Here is a 24066-nt window from a genome sequence, read left to right as displayed (position 1 = left end):
CAGAAGACGCAGAGGTCACGGTCTAGGGAGACAGATTATAAAAGACGTCGCTATATTGTTACACAGCTGGGAATGCGTGTGTGGTCTACCTATGGTGCGCCAACGTTCTATATCCGCCGGCCCGGTTCAGTCCTGGCTTTGCTTAAAGAGAAGGCCTCTCCCCTTTTCGTGTTCGTTACAGTGAAACACACCCTGTTCTTTTGGAAACCGAAGCACCCCATGTCAACACAGAACCCCCATGATATCTCTTTTTTGGTGGAAATTTCACAAGCTACAAAAGGTCGCTGAGCGCTTAGCCCTTGACCTTGTAGATGGCCTCGGCCAGACGGCCGACGTTGCCGCTGGTGATGCCGGCGACGGAAATGCGGCCGTCCTTGGTGGCGTAGACGGAGTGGTCCTTGGCGAGGGCGTCCATCTGCTGCGGGGCCAGGCCGGTGTAGGCGAACATGCCGATCTGGGAGGTGATGTGGGACCAGTCGTGGGCGGAGCCGAGCTTCTCGAGGTTGTCCTTGAGGAGGGCGCGCATGGTGATGATGCGGTCGGCCATGCCCTTGACCTCGCCGAGCCACTGCTTGTTGAGGGCGGCGTCGTTGAGGATGGTGGAGGCGATGCGGGCGCCGTGGACGGGGGGGTTGGAGTAGAGGGGGCGGACGAGGATCTTGACCTGGGAGTCGAGGCGCTTGCGCTCCTCGGGGTCCTGGGCGACGATGGAGAAGGCGCCGACGCGCTCGCCGTAGAGGCCCATGTTCTTGGCGAAGGACTGGGCGAGGGCGATGTTGTGGCCCTCCTTGACGAAGTGGCGGACGGCGAAGGCGTCGGTGTCGGTGTTGCCCGAGGCGAAGCCCTGGTAGGCCATGTCGAAGAAGGAGTAGTGACCCGCGGCCTTGACGGCGTCGGAGATCTCGCGCCACTGCTCGGGGGTGGGGTCGACGCCGGTGGGGTTGTGGGCGCAGGCGTGGAAGAGGAAGATGGAGTTCTTGGGGGCGGCCTTGATGTCGGCGAGCATGCCGGCGAAGTCGAGGCCGATGGTCTTCTGGTCGTAGTAGCGGTACTTGTGGACGGCGAGGCCCGAGTCGGTGAAGACGGCGCCGTGGTTGGCCCAGGAGGGGGTGGGGATGTAGATGTTCTTGGCGCCGGGGAAGTGGCGGGCGAGGAAGGCGCCGCCGATGCGCAGGGCGCCGGTGCCGGAGATGGACTGGGTGATGGCGAGGCGGTCGAGGGCGGAGGAGTCGGGGCCGTAGGCGAGGACGGCGGCGGCCTTTGTGAACTCGGGCACGCCGGTGATGCCGGCGTACTCCTTGTTCAGCTTGGCGGCGACGACCTTCTCCTCGGCGGCGCGGACGGAGGGCAGGACGTAAGGCTTGCCCTGGTCATCGCGGTAGGCACCGACACCTGGGGGGATGTTAGTGAGTAGTTGTTGGAGTGGTTGAGCATCGTGGGGGTTGCGTGTGGAGGTGAAGCTCGTGACAGCTTGTCCAGAGCTCGCAGGCTGAGGTGTGCGTCATGGTGGGGAGGCATCCGTACCGAGGTTGATCTTCTGCTCGAAGGTGTCGGCCTTGAAGGCTTCAGTGATACCTGTTTGGTAGCGTGTTAGCTTCAATTGGGTTCGTGGCTGCTTGCGGGACAAAATAAAAAAGTGAAGCCGCGCGAAGGGTGTGCGTCATACCGAGAATGGCCTGTTCGTCGCAGCAAAAATCGGCCGGTCAGCAAACGAGGTCGTTTTTTCCCCACGGGAGAGGCAGCTTTTTCGCAACATGTCGATGTTCAACTTACATCCTGCAGGAATTCGTTAGCAATCGTGGCGCACTCAATTGGGGCATTTTGGAGTCGGGGCGTATAAGACATACAGGAGGACCTTGGGGGACGTTGGCCCAGGTAGAGCCGGCACGGGCGGCCATGACGGGCAGGGCGGCCGCACGGCGGACGGCGGCTTGCCTGGTGGCGATTCTGGCGGTGGACAGCATCTTGAATCTGGGGTTCTTCTCTTCTTCGGGAGATGAATAGAGAGAAAAAGGGAAGAGGGTTGAAGATGGAGAGGAGTAGGAGGAGTTCGGGAAGAGGTCGAGGTTTTGCTCGGAGGAGGGTGACGAACAAAAAAAAGACTCCGAGACAGCGAAGTGCCGAAAAAGCAGCTGCAGACGGGACACACTGTCACACTAAGGTACTTGGGTACTGGGGGGTGGGAGTCACTCTGAAAGAACTGGACACAATGGAAGCAAGGAACGGGTATGGCGTGGGTGGATAGGTTGGAATGGTCTGACTTGTGACTCTGCGCCTGAACCCGTGGGTGGTGCGTGGTGCTTCCTAGTCGGTCGGGCCACAGCCCACCTACTTTTCTACCTGAGGAGGAGCAGCAACTGCAAGCACCACTGCTAGAGAGCTACGGTTCAGCTGTTGGAGGGGGAACTTCCATCATCCATGACCTCCACTGGAGGAGGAGGGGGCCGGTCCGGTGCGACTCCGGCCCTTGTGACCCCACCTTTTTTGCTGGAGAATCATCGCTGAAGCTTCAGTGTTCTCTCAGATGCACCACTGAAGCAGGCGACTGTGGATCGAGTCATGCGGTGCCCCCACTGAAATCGTGCAATCGCGGGGAAGCGGAGTTTCTGTATCGCCGCCTTCCGCCTTTACTGTCCCCATGGTCTGTGCGCAATCCCACCTGGGGGCCCACGGGGAGCCAATTCCGACCACTCTGAGCCGCTGTTTTCTGACTGGAGCGCATCCGGCACCCTTCCATTTCTCTCAGTCTCTCCCGTCTGGACACATGGTCCGGCTTCGGATCTTTTGACCGTTCTCAGCTGAGGCTCTCGTCTCGAGGTTGCGCTTCGTCATGCCCCCCCAGGATCGGGATTGTGAGCCCTCCCCCTGGCGCTGCTTCTCAAATGAGCCACTTCTCATTCGCTCGCTTCAATGGGAGTTTTGCGTGCTCGGAGTTTGCAACCTTGCTTTTTCGGACTTTGCCATCCGGTCCGCCGACCCAGCACCCGCGAATGCACCGGCTTCCCTCCGTGTGCGCGGCATGAACCCCGAACGCCTCGGTTTCGCTATTGCCATGGTGTATCTCATACAGCGGCTTTCACTCACTTTAGGCATTTACTGATTCCAGTTCATGGTATATTGATTCAAGTTTCCGCCTGATAATTGCAGGATTATATTCACTCAGTGCTGGAAGAGAAAGCTTCAACGTGGTCACCGATAAACTTCACGCAAGTTCTGATCCGTCGCAGTACCCTCGACCCTGGGCACAAGACGAAACGCTGCTTAAGCCGCAGCAGCCGGCGTCTCCTCCTTGGCTTTCTCCGGCTTCCGCGCGTAGACGAGATGTCTGGAAAGGAATATACATTAGCATGGGCAATTGTGTGCTCGTCATGAGGGAATCACTTACATGTCGATCCTAGGCTGCAGCTGGGAGTCCTTGAGAGCCTTCCGCATCTCGGCCATGAACACCACAATCTCGGCGTACTCCCACCCCATGATCTCCTTGGCGAGAAAGGTCCCGAACCCCTCGAGACCTTCATCCAGAAACTCCAACAGACATGTGCCAACCTGTTTCCTTTAGCGCCACTCACTCCGATCAATCAGAGCGAGAGTCTAAAGCTCATGCACGGGAATTCAGACTCACCTCCTTCAGAATGGGATCCTTCGGCCACGGCCCAATCGGGACAGGCCACTTCTTCTCCACGACGTCCACAAACCCCGCGGCCTCGAGGTTCTTCTTGATGCCGTGGTCGCGGTGCTGCTTCGCCGTCTTGCCGAGGCGGTCGAACGCCTCGAAGAACAGCCGCGCCCAGCGCTTGAAGACGTGGTCTTCGTCGAGCTCCGTGATCACCTGCGACTTGACGTCGATGTCGAACTCCTTGATCTCAATGTACCCGACGCCCGGCTTCAGGTTCGCCAGGGCCTCCGCGTAGAGCGCCGGCCAGTCCGCGACGCAGCCCTCGAGGTTGCGGATGTGGATGAAGTCGAAGTGCTCTGCCGGCCAGGTCCACGGCAGCTGTTCGATGTCGTCGATCTGGAACTTGCAGTTGGGCGGGACCCATGTGGGCTGCGTCGGGGAGACGTCGACGCCGATTACCTCTGCGGAGGGGAACTCGTCGGCGAAGTCGCTGGTTGCGCTTTAGCTCTCGAGTTTCACCGTGATACTTGAAGGTGTTGGAGACTCACATGGCCCAGATGCCGGTACCAGTGCCGAGATCGAGAACCCTCTGGCATTCGACTTCATCAGTACGCTCTTCTTCAAGGGTGATACACATCCTTAGCTCACCTGCGGCTTGTCGCCAATCGGCGCAAGAAAGAGCTTGTCGTCGAGGAACAGCGTCATCCAGTAGTGGCTGCCCAGGTCAGCACTCGAAGCATCAGCATGGAGAGCTAGGCAACTCACTTGATTTCGAGCGCTTCGCCGTGCTTCTCGTCGTTGGGGCCGTAGTAATCAGTCTTTTGGGTGTACGTGCGGCCGTGAAGGCGGCGGTATTCGGTGATGCTCTCAGAGAGCGACGCCGTAGATGATGTGACGACACTGCATTAGATGAGCATACAAGAACGTTCTTGTGATCTTTCCAGAGTCGTACCTTTCCGCGTCCCCTCTGGTCTCATCCTCAGTCTCAATCGCGGGGTCCTACGCCGACTTGCGGTCAGCCCAGCCTTACCCTCTTACCACCACATCATCATCCGCCTCATCTTGTCTTCACACTCACCGCCGCGATCGTGCCCTCAGCTGCAGGCGGGTCGGTAGCCGCAGCAGGTTGATTCGTAGAGGCCATCATCTTGTCACAGTTTCGATTTGAGAGTTCCGGTATTCGACTGCGAAAGAAGAAAGCATGAAGATTCTCGCGCGACGGCACAAAAACCCCTCTTTTTGTTGTTGGTTCGCATTCTGGCGTTCTGCATCCTACGGACCGGGGGGGTCCAGTCTCGCCAAGAGGAAGGCCGATTCCCCGGACGAATTACACAACCCTGGCCATGCACTCGGCTGGAGCATTTGAGCCGCTTCGGGAAGGCCAGCGGGGAATGAAGCCTTATTGGGTGTTGATTGCAACGCTTGCTGCGTGGATTCCGAGACAACGTTGGCGAGATGTTGGGTTGATTGGGTGGTTTGGCTGTTCCGGCACGGTGGTCCGCTGCGTAGCCTGATTGCTTTGCGCAACCACGTCGACCACGTCAAAGGATAGCAGAGCAGAGCATCGCGCGTGTCAAAAGAGGCTGACTGCTACAATAGGGGGCGATTGAGATGGAATGGCAAGATGTACTTCCACACCACCACTTCCTCACCAACACGACACTCTCAGGCCTAGGACAGACCGCCCGCCACGAATCTCACGCGACGATGAAAAAGAGGGAATCACGAATTGATATTCAAACCTGCCACACCCTCCCTACATCACCTATAATGTGAGCCCTTGAGAATCATCGCCACCTCCGGGCAGTACATGTCGATGTCCTCCTGGTGGTCCTGCTGAAACTTCTGCACCTGGTGATACCCCAGCGGCTTCTCGAAATATTGCGTCTCGACCGAGAACTTGCCCGCGACCTCCGCCTCCGGCAACTTGCCGCCCCTCTCCTTGACCTTGTGGTAGAACCACTGGTCCTCGTAGTTCACCTCGCCCGCCGCGGCCGGGTCCTTGGCCACCCTCGCCTCGAGGTCGCGCGCGATCTCGAGCAGCATGCCCGGGTTGCGCAGCGACAGCCCGCCGTTGTACCCGAACCCGAAGCCGGGGCGGATGGGCGCGCCGATGAGGTCCCACTCGAGAAAGTCCTCGAGGCGGTGCGCGGAGTTGGCGCAGACGATGCTGTCGACCTGGAACATGAGCACGCGCGCGTAGGGCTGGAGCTGCTCCCACAGCCAGGTGCCGACGAGGAAGGCGGAGACGGACTCGTGCGTCGGGAAGGTGGTGTTGGGCGGGAGGAACTTGACGATGATCTGGTTGGCGTCGACGGCGCGGCGGAAGGCCGGGGGCGCCTCCCAGGCGGCGTAGTTTTCCCAGTCGGTGACGAAGGAGATGGGCCAGTCCGGGCCGATGACGGTTGCGAAGTGCATCATGATGGGCACGATGTTGGGCACGTGGGCCGGGTCGGTCTCGACGAGAAGGGCGGTGTATTTGGGTGCCGGGGGAGGAGGCGGCGGCGGCGGCTTCACGGCTTCGGGGGCTTCGTATGAGAGGGGTTCTGCGTCGAGGTCGGAGATGCGCTGGCTGGTGAGCTTGGTTCCAGCCCGAGGGCGGTCATCGCCGCTCGAGGGCGCCGCCGTGCCGTCGTGGTGCTGAAGTTCGGGTCAGCTGCTGAGCGTAAGAGGAGAGGAGAGAGGGCAAGACCAACACTGAAGAGCAAATCCCATGTTCCCGTCATCAACAGGAACATGAAGAAGACGGCCACGAACACGAGAGGGTTCGGACGGCTATTGCTTCCGAGACCCATGGTGTCGACCGACTGGCGGGATCTCGGGAGAGGATTGAGTCGAGGTATGGGAGAACAAAGAGATCACCGAGGCGAGAACCTTCGCACGCGTGTAGTTGGGTTGAATGGGCTGCCCAGGACATTAAATAAGTCTTGGTTCCCGGCACATGCCATTCGAGCTCGCCCTTGGAACTGCCTCGACCAAGTGGGCCGGCGCGTGCCATTGTGCCTCTTTTCGAATCATCTCCTTAATTCCTGAGACATGAAGTCCCTGTTCTTGCTGAATAACGTTTGTCTAGTGATGGAGGGCTGATGCAGAGGCTGAAAATTAGAGATCCCATTCGTGACCGTCGCCGCCACATAATGCTTCCGGCCTCTGTCCCACGCTCACTTCTCGATACGCTTAATTCTTCCCTCAGCCAGTGATTTTGAGCGACGAACATGGTCTAAGATCTTCCACTGCCAGCTGTCTCTGGCGGGAACTAAAGGTTTCACGTCTCGGGGACTAGAGGGATACACTCATGGCATTCAGGAGCGGCCGCGTTGGAAAGGCAGAGAGAAATGCCGATGGGGCTGAGAATGTGACCCGAGTTAGCAGTGGGGTACCCTTCCGGAATGCACTCTACTGACTAGGTGGATGGAGCTGGTGAAAGATGAGAGATCTTCTTCAGAGATTCCGTGATGCACCGTTTCATTTATTTTTGATGTCGCTCGGCGCGGATGTCTCATTTGGCCACCTCATCACCGATCTTCGCCAGCCGGTCTAGACCTGTGCGGCTATCGCCGTGCGATATCTTGGGAACTCATGTCTCCCTCGAGCCGAAGAGGCTAGAGTGCTCTGATTCAGATCCGAGGGAGGAATCCTGCGTGTACAACTGCATGTACGGTGACGTTTTTCGAGCGCTGTCCTCACAATGATCAAGTCAAACAACCGCATCGAGTGGTGTCTAGCCTACCTGCTTATGTATGCTCTTTTGAATGCCCGTGGCTCGCTATCCAATCATCATAGTTGTCCGTCATGAATTGCTGAAGGGCCGTTTCCTCTCGGACCCCTCTCCTCGGCGAGGACTAAACATCAGCGCGCCAATTTCGCCAACAACTTTCAGCAAGCCACGATATCTCAAGTCGCATAGCCTTCACGCGCATCTCCCCAGCCAGGAAGCTTAATTCGCTGCAGTGCGCGATCGAGTCAAGATGGGGCTAATCCAAACATGTAAGCCATCCAAAAGCCACCAACCATCAAAGACAACATTTCCCCCTAGCCACATCCATCCCTGCTTCTGCCCCCACGGCTGCGGCGCTTTTCTCATTCCTGTTGTCTCCCTGAAAACGTGGAACGCCCTCCATTATTGAATATGAGCGCATTCCTGGTTGATTGAACAATTTGACCCCCTTTTTCGAGGTACGAAAGGGGGGGTTCTCGCCGATGTGTGATGATTACGCGTACGCTGCAGCTGTGTCGCAGGACGTGAATCTGGAACGCTGTCGGCATCTTTTTTCTTGCGCGATAAGCTGTCGAGTAATTTCCGTCGTCCCCATGCTGTCGTGAGCGCTTTATGTGCCCCGTTTGCGGCGCCGAATGTGCCCTTTCGGCCGCCATGCTGGAGACATGTACTCTACATTTGCTCATAAATATGTCACCGCCCAGCTTTGTCTATCAAATTCATTGTTGAAATGACTATGCGCTCAGAGCTGCCATGCACACAGGTGTCTACAGACTACAGCCGGGTTCAGTGGGCATACAACTACCCAGCTCTACATGAATCTCTCGTCATTCGATGATAACAGACTATGCGTAATTTTCACCATGGCTTTGTCTGAGATTGTCGGACTCAATGCTCACCCGCGGGGGAAGCCCACAGTGTAATAAGAAAATTGGTTTGTATCCCGTCCAGATTCACGCAATAATCTACCCCAAAATATTCCAGGTCATCCATTTTGTCTATGAGATGCAATGAAATTGGTGTTTACAAGGTCGCGCGTGTAGCCGCAGCCTCTGCTAGAGAAAGCCTTTATGCGCTTGAGCCTAGCCTAGTGACCGCCGCCCTTTCCCGGGAAATTGTGACAGCAAGGCTTGTCGCGGACCTCGAGTTGTTCTCTGCATTTCGGTGTCAGATTCAGTCGATATCGCAAAGTACGCTTACAGATGAACTGCTTACTCGGTCAGCGTCGGAGCGGCCAGGACCGCAGACGCCATCATGGCTGCGATGAGAGTGAAATATTTCATCTGCGAATGATATTAGACAGATCACGGGGGAAGCAAGAAAAGCGGCCAAGTGTTTCAACTAACGTTGCTGGTGGAAAAAGTCAGAGCCTCAAAGTTGTGGTTCAATACCGAATCGGGTGCTTGTCAGTCGAATTGATTGAATCAGGGCTCGAAGGTTGAATGTACATGCTGACTTTAGCCTGGTATTTAAGCAATTCGTTTGTACAGATTCTTGAACAAGATATTAGAATTCGGCAATCCGAAAGCCCGATTGCGACCTTCACCAAACTCTAATAGAACCGTTGATAATGCACAATACAGCTATACGGGTGTCCTCGTGCACATATCCTACGTCCCTCGTGTATCGAGAAAACGTCGCTTAGGTGTTTGGCGTCTCGATAGGTCTAGAACTCACTCATTTTTATTAGAAAGAGGAACTCTAAGCGGTGTTTGGCTGAAGACGCTTATCCCCGGACAGGGACCAGCTTTAGGAGTTAGGTTTTGCAGCACGAGTCGGAATGTGTCCGTCCTGTCGAATATGGCAATTTTCCAGGAACGGAAAGCTTGGGGTTTGAATGCTGACTCGACGGCGAACGCCATCTGTGAGATAGCACGGGGGAGGTGCTCGACTGACGTCCATGGAACCTTTGGCGATTCGATAGAAATTGAGAGTCGGCGGTTCTGGCGTCTTTGGCATTGGGTCCTCGGTTGGAGATAGTGGATGAGAAGAGAATGGCGTGGCTTTCTTGAATTTCTAGAAAAGACAACTTTACATCACGTTTGATATAGGGAGCCGCGAAGCCGAAGGTATGATACTTGCATTCCGCGAGGCAAGATGTGTGTTCCCCACGAGTCTTGGTTGCTTGGAGCCCTTCCGCTTCTTGTCAACTTAAACGTCGATAGGGCTTATCTTGGCCAGCATGGTATCCAAATCAACCCAGCCAAGCTTATTTGATCGGACTGCCTCAACAAGAACTTGACTTCTGGAGACATCTCGCAGAAACGGAACCTCCGCGTTGAAAGTCAAACTTTTTCCGGACAGCTCGTGATGGAGATACGATCGTGGTTCCTCGCCTGACGGCCCGATCACTTGATAGAACAGGGGTTTGATTGGACTTATATAAATGTGCAATGTGCATGATTCAGATACGGGCAACAATACGACTGGTATCAAACGATATGAACTCGCCTAGATTCGTTCCCAAACTGAGGGTTTAAGTTAGAGGTTAAGTTAGAGGTTAAGTTAGAGGTTAAGTCAGAGGTGAAAGTTATTTTGAGCAGTGGAACAGTCACACGACCAACGCCGAACTAGGTAAGTTGGAAGCCTTCATAGTCGTCGTGCAGAAAATGGATATCCTGTCCGGGTGTCTTAGACCACAACCATTCTTCTTCGCCCATGAAGTCACCACGAGGCCCGTGAAGAGGCATGCTAGTTGCTGTCCCTATCGCTTTTTGTAGACCTCTTTGGGCTCTGTAATCTTCCGGGCCTGGTACATAGCTAACCGAGACCTTGGACGCTCATAGCCCTGCCCAGGAACAGCGCAGTATACTAATTAATTAAGTTAAAACTGAGGCTTGAGATTAGCTAATTAAATGACTTTTTATGATACTTTTAATTATTTTAACTAATTTAATTTAATTTAATTTAAATTACTTAAATAAGAAGTTAGTGAAGTTTTTATAATATTCTTAGAGGGTCTAAACTTATATTATATAATAATCTAAGGTTATATAGCTTTTTATTAACCCCTCTACTTAAAATAGTAGTTACTAATAGTAATATTACTACTTTAAATTTAGTTTTAGAAGTATTAGGTTTTTTTAAGTTATAAAAGCTTTATTAATAGCTTTTATAACGTTAAAACTAATTTAATAAAGCTAAATATTTTCTTATAGTTTATTATTATTACTAAGATAGTAAAGATATTAAGGGTAAATTTACTAAGTATTAAGAAAGTTTATTAATATAAAATCTACTACTAAATAGGATTATTAATAAACTTAGTAATTAAGAAGCTAAAATATTACTTTAGTTTATTAGTTTTATTAATAATAGTATTATAAACTTTACTATTTAACTATTAATAATATTTAGAGTCCTTAGCTTTTAAAGTAATAATAAGTAATAAAAAAGTAGCTTATTAGAGCTTTAAATAAAGTTAATAATTAATAAGGTTAGATCTCTTAGCGTATTATTATTCTTAATACTTTTAAAATCTTTTTTAAATATTATAAAGCTATTTATAAGTTTCTAATATATTTTAGCGTTTTTTAAATTATTATAAGCTTTAACTAAGATATAAAATTATTATAATAGTATAGAGGGGAGACTTTATAAACTTAATATAATATTTATTAAGTATTTATTAGTTATTAATAATTAATAAGTATAAGTAGCTATAAGAGTTAAAAATACTACACTAGAGGTATTATAAAGGTATATAATTAGATTAAATATAAATTAGAATATTATTAATTAATAAAGCTTATAAAACTACTACTAAAGCTTTTAAAAAGTATTATAATACCTTTATAAGTTAAGATAGTTATTATAACTAACTTTAAGTAAATTAAGTAATTATAAAGTTAATTTCTTTATTAATAAGAGTATTATAAAACTTATATTAATCTTTAAGTTAATCTAAGAGGTACTATAAGGGGCTAGCCCTTAGTTTATTCAACTTAGGGGTGCCTTAATTATAGGAATCTAAGCTAAGGAGGGGAGGGTTCTAAGAAGCCCCTTATATAGAGGAAAAACAGGTATAAAGTAGTAGTTAAGTAAACGTAGTCGCTAAAGGCAGAATTCTCCTAAGTTTATAGTATTACTTAGACGTTAATAATAAGTATAGCCTATAATATATACCCCCTTTTCTAGCTTTTATATAAGTATAGTTATAATATAAGCTAAAAGTAGTTAGTATAAGCTATAAATAAAGCTAATATTATATTAATCTAAGCTACTAACTACCTTATACCCTATAAATAAATAATATAATAATAAGATTTTTTACGCTTAATTTACTTCCTATTTTTCCTTCTCTTATTAACCTATATAGTAGTAAATTAATTAATTAATTATAATATTATTTTAGCTAATTTTTTATTATTCTAGTAGTATTTCTAGTATACTCTTAGCCTATTATTTATATAAGTTAATTAGCCTCTAATTCTTATTAATTACTAACTTATTTAGATCTAATTAATCTACTCTCTCTACTTCTATAATAATACTACTTATATAAAAATACCTACTTTTTCCCTATTATTTCACTATAATTAACTTAATATAGCTTACTTTATTAGACTTTAATATAGAGATAGAGTCTCTTTTTATTATTATTAATAATATTTTACCCTCTAAGTATTCTAAGTTTACTAGCTTCTCTAACTATAAAAAGCCTATTTTTAAGGAGTTTAACCTCCTTAATAACCCTCTCTACGTTCTAGAAAGTTAAAGTTTATATACTTTCTTTAACTAATTTCTCTCCTCTTACTTTATTATTAAAATACTTATTTTTATATATTTCTATCTTATTCTTCTATTATTTTCTTAACGTTTTATTAAAACTCTTACTTATATTAGCTTATTTTTAGTAGTATCCCCTTAGATAATACCTAAAAACCTCTTTATAAGGTTCTTTATTTAAAGTATATATCTATTATAACTAAAACTAAGAAGCTTAGTAATATTATAGCTTACTATAATATCTTTAAGTAAAATATATTATCCTTATACTTTAAGCTTATTTTAAAACTAACTATTTCTTTAAATAATATTACTTAATATATCTACTATTTTAATAAATCTATTAAGTTAGTTTATATTAATATAAATACTTATCCTCTACTATTCTAATATTATAAAGCTAATAATCTATTAGAATAATAAAAGTATAGTTTACTACTAAGAGAAGTTTACTTCTCTTAGTTATAACTATTTTACTTATTATAATATTAATAAAAAAACCTTAATAAATCCTTATTATTTTACTATTCTAATAAAGTTATTAACTTTTTTACTAGCTCTTTATATAAATTAAGGCTTATATAGAGCTCTTCTATACTACCTCTATTTAGAGCTATAAGATCTATACTAAAGCTAAAGAGAAGTATACTACTAAAGTTACTACTAAAGCTATTATTAGTATTAATACTTCCCTTATACTTTCTATTAGTTCTCTAGCTATTCCTATCCTTAGTACTCTTATTACTACCTCTATTTTAATATCTCTCTTAGTTAAGCTTAATAAAGCTTAGTTATACTATTTTACTTAAGTTTACTTAGATATAGCTAAAGTCCTCTATAAGGTCTATTATACTTCTATTTTACTCCTATTTTTAGTATTCTAACTCTTTTTAGCTTATTAATATTATTATTACTACTTATACTAAGTAAAAGGAGTAAAAGGTTTATTTCTAAAGTTTTTATTTTACTTACTTATTTACTTATTTTAAACTTATCTTAGCTTTATTATACCTTTCTATAATTTTATACTATAATAAAATCTTTTTACTACTCTTTATCTTTTTATTTATAAACTACTTTACTACCCTTCTTTTTATTCTATTTATACTTACTTACTATTATTTAACTATAACGCTATATATTAGAGGTTACTATTATTTTTATCTATAAAACTATACTTTTCCTTAAACTTATCTACTACTTAGTTATCCTATAAGGATTATAAAAATTCTTAAGTAAGCTAGCTATATCCTAACTACTTAATTAATAACTTATAATATCTATTTCTACCTATATATTTCTACTATACTACTAGAATAAACTTAACTTCTTATTTATTTTCTTTATCTTTAAAAATAAATAGTAATTAGAGATTATTAACTTTTTAACCTAAAAGTAAGTTATTTATAATATATTATAATAAACTAATATAAAAATAGTTATAAACCTTACTTAAAACGTTTAACTTAACTATAATTAGTAAGATTACTCTAGTTACTTTATATTTTAAGTATAACTAATCTAACTTCTTATAGAATTATTCTATATAGAAGTTTACTAATAATAACTAAACCTTATTACTTACTTTATAACGCTTTATTAGTATCTTTTTAGTATTTACTAATTACTCTATTATTTATTAAGCTACTATAATAGTAGCTTAAGCTAACTCTATAGTTAACCTTAGTTTACTAATAAACTTATTAGTAGCTAACTTATATAAGTTTACTAGCTTTAGTATAAACTAAATTACTAATACTAAGTTAATATAATACCTATAAGTAAAAAAGAATAAACTTACTCCTATTATAGCTATATTATAACTATTAATTACTAATTAAATAGATAATAAGTAAACTTCTTAGTTATCTTAAGTAAAGTTAACTATTATCTATAAAACTATCTAAATCTCTTAGTTAAAGCGTTTAGTTACTCTATCTATCTATAAGTAAAAAGTAGTACTTAAATATTATTTAATCTTAATAAATATATAGAATTATCACTAAAACTAGCTTATCTAATTACTACCTCTATTACTAATAATTAACTTTAGTATACTATAAAACTAATAATAATAGTTTATAAAGCATTCTATATATACTTCTATATCTATTAATATTATCCTTTCTAATATTATTATTTTTAAAAGTCTATTAATTATTACTTAGAAGTATTTAGATCTTATTTTCACTATATATAAGAGATCTATTATAAAATCTATAGTAAGGTTATAATATAGCTATTCTATTATTAGTAATAGCTAAAAAAGTCTATATTTTGCTTATTATTATATTATTCCCTAACTATAGCTATTATAGTTCCTTATAAAATAATAAATAGCTATAAACTACTTTAGCTAGAAGTATTACTAAGCTAAAATAGCTAGTATATTATTTTAACTAAAATAGCTTATTATTACTAAGTTATAGTACTTTTAGATTAACTATATTTAGAAAGTATTCTATAGGTAGTTTTTATCTATTAATCTTAATACCTAAATTTAATCCCTAAATATTAATTAGTTAAAAATATCTATATTATACTTAATAATTTATAGTTTTAAGCTTAACTAAGAAGAGAAACTTTAATCCCCCCTTTTTACTATAGAGTAAGCTCCTTAATATTAATTATTACTTATTTATACTTTATTCTAAGTATACTAAAAAGCTAGGTCCTTAAATACTAATATTTTAGGGGCTTCTATAAGTATTAATCTATATACTTTTCCTAAAGTAGAGTTAGGGATTATTTATATTACCCTTCCTTTTTTTTATTTATCTTCTTAACTCTTTAGGGCGTCTTATTTATAATATAAGAGCATATTAAGTATAACTATAAAATAACTTAGTTAGTATTCTAAAAAGAAGTTATATTTTAAAAGCTATTCTACTTAATAACTTTAGCGTTCTATTAAATATTACTTTTATATAAAATATTTAAAACCTTTATAGTTAGTTAAGACCTTAAATCTAAAGTAGCTTCTTAACTCTATATCTTATACACTTAAGTATATAATTACTACTAATAGCTCTTTATTATAGATTAAGTAGTTATATTAAACTAGAATTAGTTTCTATAAGTAGAAAGTAATAAGATATTATTACCCCTATAAATCTTCTTAAGTTAATACTCCTCTTAGTATAAACTTTAAATAGTCTATCTTAATAATTATTAAAGCTTATAAGTTAAAATAGTATAATATTAATATAGTCTAAAAGTAGCGTTTAAGTGTTTAGAATATATCTTCTTATTCCTTACTTTAGATAAATAAAACTCTTTTCTTTATAAAGAGGGTAAGAAGCTTAATAACCTTTAAATACTCTAATATAAAGATTTAGTAATAATTAGTAAACCTAAAAAAACTTTATAGCTTTTTTATAGAAGTAAGCGCTTTCTATTTAATAATTACTTATACTTTCTCTATATTATAAGTAATACTTTCTCTTATTTTAAGGATAAACTTTATATATTTTATTATTTTTATAAAGAACTTATACTTTATTAAGTTAAAGTTAAAGCTAGCTTCTTTAAATGCTTAAAGGACCTTATAAACCTTCTATTTATAGTTTACTTAAGAGCTACTACTATAGATTAATATATTATTAATATATATTATTATAAAATTATTAAAGAACTCCTAAAGTATATTATTAATATATTATTAGAATATTACTAAGGCTTTGCTTAGCTTAAATAAGTAAACTAGCTATTTAAAAAGCTTATATTATATATAAAAAGTAGTTTTCTCTTAATACTTTTCTACTATATAAATCTTATAGAAAGCTATTATAATATTTAGTTTAGTATACTATTTTACTATACTAACTCTTTAGAAGGTCTCTTAAATTAAGAGTAGAAAATAATAGTCTTATTTTATAATTATATTTAATACTCTATAATTATAATAGAACTATAATCCCCTACTTAGTTTTTAGATAAAGAGGATTAGTATACTTATAAGTAACTTATTAACTTAAATAAACCTTTTATTAAGTAAGTTAGTAAATATCTTTTTAAATACTAATAACTCTTCCCTTAATATACTATAAAGGAAGCCTTAAAGTAAGAACGCTTCTTAACTAGAAATATTATAATTAAAGTAGATTTTATAATTTATACTAAAATAACTTAGAAGTAGAAGATATAATTTAATAACCTTAAAAAGCTCTATAAATTCTTTATAAATATATTATAGTAATCTCTTAGAATAATCTTCTAATTTCTTTACTTTAAGCACCTTCTTAATATCTTTTAAACTTATAGCTTATATCCCTACTACTACTTTAAATAGCTTATTCCTACTAACTCTCTAATAGATTGCTATAAATAAGGTAGTATTTAACTAGTAAGCTTCTTAGATTTCCCTCACCTTTTAAGGCTCTTCTTATCCTTATAAAGTAACTATAACCCCTACTTTCCTATAGAATATATACTTCTTCTTTATATTATAAATAATATTATTTTATTTTATTTATAATTTCCTTAAAAAGAGGTTAATATCTAACCTTCTTACTATATAAATAAAAAGTTGCTATATATAGCCCCTAATTTTAAGATATAATATAGCTACTCTTTTTATAATAGTTTAAGCTAAATTATTAGTAAAGCTTTATAATTATTATACTTAGTAGTTAATATATAGTAAATAGAGGTAGTAAGTATATTAATAGTCTACTATTATATAAATATTATAGCTATAATCTATTAAAGTATTAATAAAAGTACCTTTATTAACTCTAACTACTAATATTATAGAAAGCCTACTTATACTATATTCTAACTAGAACTATTTCTAACTAGCTTACTCTTCCTCTATTATCCCTAATACCTAATTTTATACTAAAATTACTTATTTCTTAAGTTAGAAGTATCTTCTTTTTTTTTAATCTCTTCTAAATCTAAATATATTATTTCCTTAATAGCTTTTACTACTTTAAAGCTATCCTTTAACCTCTTAATCTTTTAGTAGTTTTTCTATAAATAGCTAACTTAATTATACTTAAAATAATAATATATTTCCTTACTAAGGTTTTCACTTATTCTTTTATATAAAGCGTATATTAAACCTATTATCTTAATATCTCTATCTATATCTACTTTTAGAAGTAATAACCTTATTTTAAAAGTTCTAAGCTAGTATAAAATATTATAAACGTAGTATAATCCCTCTAATTTCTATATAATATCCTATATAAAGTTTATATACTTAGTATACTTATAGGAGGTTAAGTAGTTAACTAGATAATTAAAAAGCTTATATAATAATACCTTATATAAGTAATTAATCTAAACGCTATCTAGCTAAGTTATACTACTTACCTCTATAATAATATATTTAAAATAGAAAAAGAATAAAGTAAAAACTTTATTATATTTTATTTTAAGCTCTAATAGTTTTCTAAAAGCCTTACTTTCTATATTTAGGTTACTATAAGTGTAATCTAAATATACTAAAAAAGCGTCTAGCTTAAATAAGCTATTATTACTTCTTAAATTATAGAAAGCTATAACTACTAGCTATACTTTAAGTTCTAAGTAAAAGTTAATAAGATACTATACCTCTTAGTTACTTAAATAGAAAGTTTAATCTATTTTAATTTTATTATATATCTATTACACCTATATAATATACTTATTATAACTTCCCTTAAACTTAAGAAAGTTAAAAAGAAGCTTTAAGTGCTAAATACTACTTATTTCCTAAGTAATATCTAGTTTAAAGAGTAGTAGTAGTACTAATAGTAGTGCTAATAAAGTTACTATAAAGTTCAGTATTACTAATACTAACGTATTATTAGCTACTATTATTTATATTAGATCTATAGTTAGTTTATTATTAATCTACTATAGAATTATTAAGTTATTAAGCTAGTTATTAAGCTTATTAATAGCTATATAAATCACTTTAAATACCTCCTTATTTACTAATATTAGTTCTAAGCTAGCTACTTCTAGCCTAATTAGCTCTATTTTCTACTTACTATCTATTACTCTATATAATTAGTAAAGTAAGTATTTAAATTAAGCTTAGATATATAAGAAACTAACCCTTAGTTTATTTAACTTAAGAGTACCTTAATTATAAGAATCTAAGCTAAGGAGGGGAGGGTTTTAGGAAGCCCCTTATATAGAAGAAAAACAGGTATAAGGTAGTAGTTAAGTAAATATAGTTACTGAGGGTAGAATTCTCCTAAGTCTATAGCACTACCTAGATGTTAATAATAAGTATAGCTTATAATAAGTACTTTATATTTATTAGAATTTCTTAAAGTTAATTATACCTATTACTTTTATTTTAGCTTTTATATCTCTTAATTTATTTATAGAGTAGCTTAAATATATTATTTAACTCTATAAGGATCTATTAATCTTTATTAGTAAAAGTATCCTTATTAAAGATATAATCTATAGTATACTTAAAGCTTTAAGTATAAAATATATAACTATTAATCTAATTATATTTAAGTAAAGTATATTTAACTATTATATATATTAAGTTTTATTAAGTAGTATTATTTAGTATTAAGTTTAGTTTTTATAATAACTCCTCTTATAAAGTAAAAATCTTATTATTATTATTAGCTTTATTACTAATAAATAAGAAGTTTTTAGATTATTATAGTAATAATCTAATATACTTAATAATATTCTAAAGCTTACTAATAGAGCTTTTTTACTTCTAATAAGTTAGGTTTTCTTAAGTTTTATTAAAACTAAAAAAGAAGTTAAACTTCTCTTTAAATACTTTATTATTAATATTATAAATAATAATATAACTAATAAGGTTAAAGATATAACTATAATATTAAATTTAGTATTATTTAGCGTTAATTTCTATATATATAAGTGAAAGAGAAGAGAAGAAAGCTTTAAGTAAGAGTTATTATTTATAGTATTATTAGAGATAGCTATACTAACTTTATTAAGTAAGTTTTAATTACTAAGAATAGTATAAATAGTAATAATAATATTCTTATTAGAATAAGTATTAAGCTAATAGTAAAGAGCTAAAAAGTATTATATCTACTTACCTATTTTATTAAAAAAGTAGCTAAAGATAGTAATAATTATATATTAATTAGGTGAGGTTTATAGATTAAATAATATATAAACCTTAATAAATACTTTTTATATCTCTATTTAGATTTATACTTTCTTAGAAGTATAAAGTTAGTTAAATAAGTTCTTTTAACTTAATTTTAATTAATATATTTAGTTAAAAATATTATAATTAAAAAAGCTAAATATATACTATATATATTAATTATTAAATATTAAGAAGGGGTTATTAATATTAATAATAAACTTAAGGGTTAGCTTTTTAATCTATAAAGCTTTACTTTAAAGTATAGTAATAAGAATAAAGTGTTAATACTTAAGGAGAAGCTTATTAGTATTAAAATTATTATTAGATATACTTTTAGTATAAGATTAATCTTAGAAGATATAATAGATAGTTTTAAAGTATACTTTAGTATTAGATATAATAGAAGTTTTCTAAGGTATATTAAGATACTTAGCTTTATTATAGTATTAGTAAATTTAGTAAGTATTATTTAAATATATTATTAGTATAGTTAAAAATAGAGTAAAAAAGTAATATATTTTAAGTATTATTTTAAAGGATCTTATAAATAAAGAGGCTTTTATTCTTAATTTAAGAAGTATAGTTTTAGTTACCCTTTTTTAAGATATACTTAATATTAATAAAATACTAACCTTTCTATATAGTGTGAAGTAAGACTTTAAGACTACTATAAATAGTAAAGTTAATAATTAATATATTATTAGTAGTTAATAAAGTATAGATTTAAGTAGTAATTTTATAAGGAGTTAATATATTATAGCTAATAAAGTGATTAAAGTGTTAATTATAAGTTAATATAAATATTATAATAATAAGTAAGAGGTTAAAAAAGATATTAAGAGATATATATAAATAGAGCTTTAAGGTATAGAAGTAAGTATAGTAATAATAATAGTAATAGTATTATTAGTAATATTAAAAAAGGGTTATTTTTAAAAGCTAGTATAAAGGTTAAAAATAGGCTTTTTTTAAGCTTTAGTTAAGAAAGCTAAAAATATATTAATTTAGTAATTATTAGTAACGCCAGCCTATTGCAGTGTTAATTAAGCTAGGTGCGCCTTATGTAATTAGCGATTATATAAGGCGCTAGCCTCTGCGATTAATATTATAATTACAGCTGCTACCTCTAACGCAGTTAACCTTATATATATCACTACTAACGCAGTTAATATAATATAATATTTACTACTTATAGTGCTTTACTAGCTAGCTAGTCCTATAAAACTAATACTAATTAGTAGTTAACTTTATAGTTACTACTATATAATATATTAATTAACTATAGATTAATAAGGTTCTAAAAGAGGTAGTCTTATTAATATTTATTTAGATCTATTCTACTTAGAAACGCTTAATTAATTAACTTATACTAATAAGGTAGTTATAACTTTAAGAAAAGATAGCTTATATTACTTAAGCTATTTTAAATTTACCTTCCTCTAATCTCTAAGAAGAGTATATTAATACTAATATTACTAATATTAGTAAGATTAAGTAATATCTCCTTATAGTATTAATAATAATAGGATTATAATAATAGCTTTTATAGTTTCTAATCTTATACTTAATAGAAGTAGTTATAATATAACCTAAAGGATAATTTATTTTACTTAAAATACTCTTAGTAATTACTCCTCTTTTTTACTTAAAGAGCGTTTATTATACGCTTAACCTTTAATATTAACTTTAGCTTATTAACTTATAATTAATAGTAAAGTTAACTACTTACTTCACTTTTAACTACCTTACTTAACTTCCTACTTTTTTATAAGTAGAGTTTTCACACTATATAAACAAATAAGAGATTATTCTGCTTTTAATAGCTTTTAACTACCTTTTTTTCGCTAAGTTAATATTAATAGTAAATAGCTGCTTTAAGCTTATTTAATAATAACTACCTTTATACGTAGCGCATAGTATACCTTACTATAAGTTTTTCTTATTATTTAACTACTAAATACTAACTACTAACTACTAGCTATAAGAGAATTTTTTACTATCTTTTACTCTTACTAATTTATATTCTTTTTATAACGCTATTATATAGTTCTTCTGTTTCTCTTATAATGCTACTTATCTTTAAGATTTTATTATTTTATTAATAATATTACTTATTAAGCTTACCTACCCTCCTATTAATACTTACTTTTAGCACCTTTCTTTATATAAGTAACTAACCTTTATTTTATTATAGAGATCCTTCTTAACCCTTATACTTCTATTTTTAACTACTATTAAGTTATATTAAGTTAAATAAAAGTAATAGAGTAGTAAATTATCTATTAAATAAATAAGCTTTAGCTACTATAATATTTAGTAAGCTCTTTATAACTATAATATAGTAATCTTTATTTATAATTTAACTTAGTACTTTACTCTATTAGAAATATTAATACCTACCTCTCTATATCTTTAATAAGCTATATAACTTCTTAAATAACTATTATTAATTTATTATAGCTTTATTAGTGTTATTCTTTAGTATACTTATAATTACTAAGAGCTTTTCTAACTATATTTAATTTAGCTATCTTAGCCTCTCTAGGTAACCTTTTAGGTAACCTTTTAGCTCTATTAATACCTCTAATACTTCTAGCTAGTAACTACTTTATTTTTATCCTTATTAGAGTTTATAGTATAGTTAACTAAAGCTTTTAGGGAAAGCTTAGCAATATTAATATAGAATTAAGTATTACTACTTATAGATAGGTTGCTTTATACTTCCTATTTAATATAGAATACTACTAACTTAATAGCTTTATTAGTTCTACTCTTTAGAGTTAAGCTTCTATTAACTTTAAAGATATACTAGAGTCTGCTTTTAATAACTATAATATAGCTACTATAAAGGAATTTAGAGACTTCTTTATTATTAATAAGGTTTATATTATCTAAAATAGTACCTCTATTACTTCTAATATTTATACTACCTTTTATAGAGATTTCTATTAGTAGACTAATAATAATATTAATAATAAAATAACTAAGTTTCCCTCTCTTAAGAAAGCTATTAAGAATATTAACTTCTTTAATAATATTAAGGGTATTAAGCTAAAACTACTAGCTTCTTCTAACTATACCTCTTTATATATAGCTCTATCTTTTAGACTAATTTAGTATAGATTAAGTACTTCTAGAACTTACTAATTAATTATTTTTATCCCTCTAAGAGGTTTTAATATTAACTTTAGCAAAAGTAACATATTTAATATTACTACGCTTAATTAGCTATCCTCTTAATAACTTATAGATCTTATAAAGTTATATAATAATAATATATAATTTAGAGGTAATATATATAATATCTTTAACTTTAAGCTTCTTATCTTTAAGGATTATTATATTAAGGTTAGTATTAATTAATTTTAAACCTTAGGTGTTTTCTCTATTATACTTAAAAGTAAAGTATTTAACTACTATTATAATAAGCTTTATAGTAATAATATACTTATTAACTTTATTAGATTAATTACTAAAGTTAAAGCTTATTTTAAGACTAAAGAGTTATATTAAGTATATCTCTCTAAGTAGTATAATATTACTTTTAACTATATAATCCTTAAGAACTTTAGTAAAATTAAAATAGAGTACCTTAAGATAGTCTTTAATAAGCTTATTACTATCTAATATACCCTCTCTATTATTTACTATTCTAATAATACTTTCTATAACTAGGTCCTTAATACTTACTAAGGTATACTTAAGTGTAATTATACTCTTATAAACCTTATTAAGGATTATAAGAGTATTACTAACTAGCTTAGATTATCTATTAGTATTATAATATAAAGCTAGGCTTATAAGCACTTTATAATAAATCTAGCTTTAGTTAATAATTAATATTAAACTAATTATTAATATAATAGCTATAGCTATAGCTCTTAATTTAGCTATTATCTATATATACTTTATAGTTAATATTACTCTTAACCTATACTTCTTAAATTTAAGAAGAAGTGTTATATTTATAGTGAAATAAGCTATTAATTAATAAAGTACTTTACTAAAGATTACTATAAAGCTTTTAACTATTTTAAGTAGATATATATTAATAAGGATACTTCTGCCCCTACTTTTAATTATTTTTTAGTATAATATAAAGGTATTAAGGGTATTAATAACCTTCTTATTAATAGCTATAATGAGGATATATTAAACTACTTTAGTACTCTTAATATTAATAACTTTAATACTAAAAATAGCTAATATAAATTAAAAAGCTTAGATAATAAAAATTAATAATTTCTCACTTCTTACTTTACTAATATTACTTTTAATAGCTTTAAAGTTATTAATATATTAAGTAATAATACTACTTTTTATACTATTACTAAGTAGGATTAATATACTATAGTTAAGCTTAGAGAATATACTTTATAGTTCTCTCTTAAGAGAAAGTATAAGTTAATAATCTTCTAAGGTATTCTACTTAATACTAATACCTCTAAATATTTAATAGTAAACTAACTTTAAGTTTTTATACTTTAATAATTAATACTAAACCTTAAAGTTAATACTATAAGAGTAGTTATTATTAAGTTTAGCTTTAATAACTTTATCTACTTACTAAGATCTATTAAAGTCCCTATACTACTTAGTCTTATTACTTTTTATATTATACTAATAAATATACTTTTCTTATACTACTTTTATAATATAGATAAAATAGAAGTTATATTTAATAACCTTAATAACATTATAAAGTAAAAAGACTTTAAAGTTTTAGTTATCTATAAATAGAGGTATTCTTAGATACTTCTCTAATAGGAATAGTTAATTACTTACTACTACCTTAGTGAGGTTAAACTTTAATAACTTTATTACTATTTTAGCTACTTATTAGTTATTAGATTTTAATATATCCTTATTAAAGCTAAGTATAAGGTTAATAAAAGCTTTCTTACCTATCTAACTAAG

At 35.3% G+C, this 24066-nt stretch overlaps 3 protein-coding genes across 3 annotated transcripts; all 3 read right to left on the bottom strand.

The window, feature by feature from the left end:
• Nucleotides 1-292: 292 nt before the first annotated feature.
• CGCS363_v002583 (Aspartate aminotransferase) lies at nt 293-1964 on the bottom strand (the record flags this gene model as incomplete). The annotated part of the gene is made up of 4 exons (XM_036634432.1): nt 293-1392; nt 1525-1575; nt 1667-1676; nt 1848-1964. 4 exons carry the CDS (start codon nt 1962-1964, stop codon nt 293-295), a joined length of 1278 nt encoding a protein of 425 aa, XP_036500387.1.
• Nucleotides 1965-3261: 1297 nt separating this feature from the next.
• On the bottom strand, nt 3262-4763 carry CGCS363_v002582 (Secondary metabolism regulator LAE1; the record flags this gene model as incomplete). The annotated part of the gene is made up of 8 exons (XM_036634431.1): nt 3262-3325; nt 3386-3546; nt 3623-4106; nt 4165-4205; nt 4265-4331; nt 4382-4516; nt 4569-4615; nt 4695-4763. 8 exons carry the CDS (start codon nt 4761-4763, stop codon nt 3262-3264), a joined length of 1068 nt encoding a protein of 355 aa, XP_036500388.1.
• A 614-nt stretch (nt 4764-5377) lies between these two features.
• Nucleotides 5378-6411, bottom strand: CGCS363_v002581 (uncharacterized protein; the record flags this gene model as incomplete). Its single annotated transcript, XM_036634430.1, has 2 exons — nt 5378-6256; nt 6313-6411. The coding sequence occupies 2 exons, from the start codon at nt 6409-6411 to the stop codon at nt 5378-5380; spliced, it is 978 nt and encodes a 325-aa protein (XP_036500385.1).
• Between the last annotated feature and the right edge of the window lie 17655 nt (nt 6412-24066).

The sequence above is a fragment of the Colletotrichum siamense genome, assembly GCF_013390195.1.
Source record: "Colletotrichum siamense strain Cg363 chromosome Unknown KSG_Cg363_contig02, whole genome shotgun sequence".
In the NCBI taxonomy this organism is placed as follows: domain Eukaryota; kingdom Fungi; phylum Ascomycota; class Sordariomycetes; order Glomerellales; family Glomerellaceae; genus Colletotrichum; species Colletotrichum siamense.
This window is presented reverse-complemented; position numbering and strand designations above follow the sequence as displayed.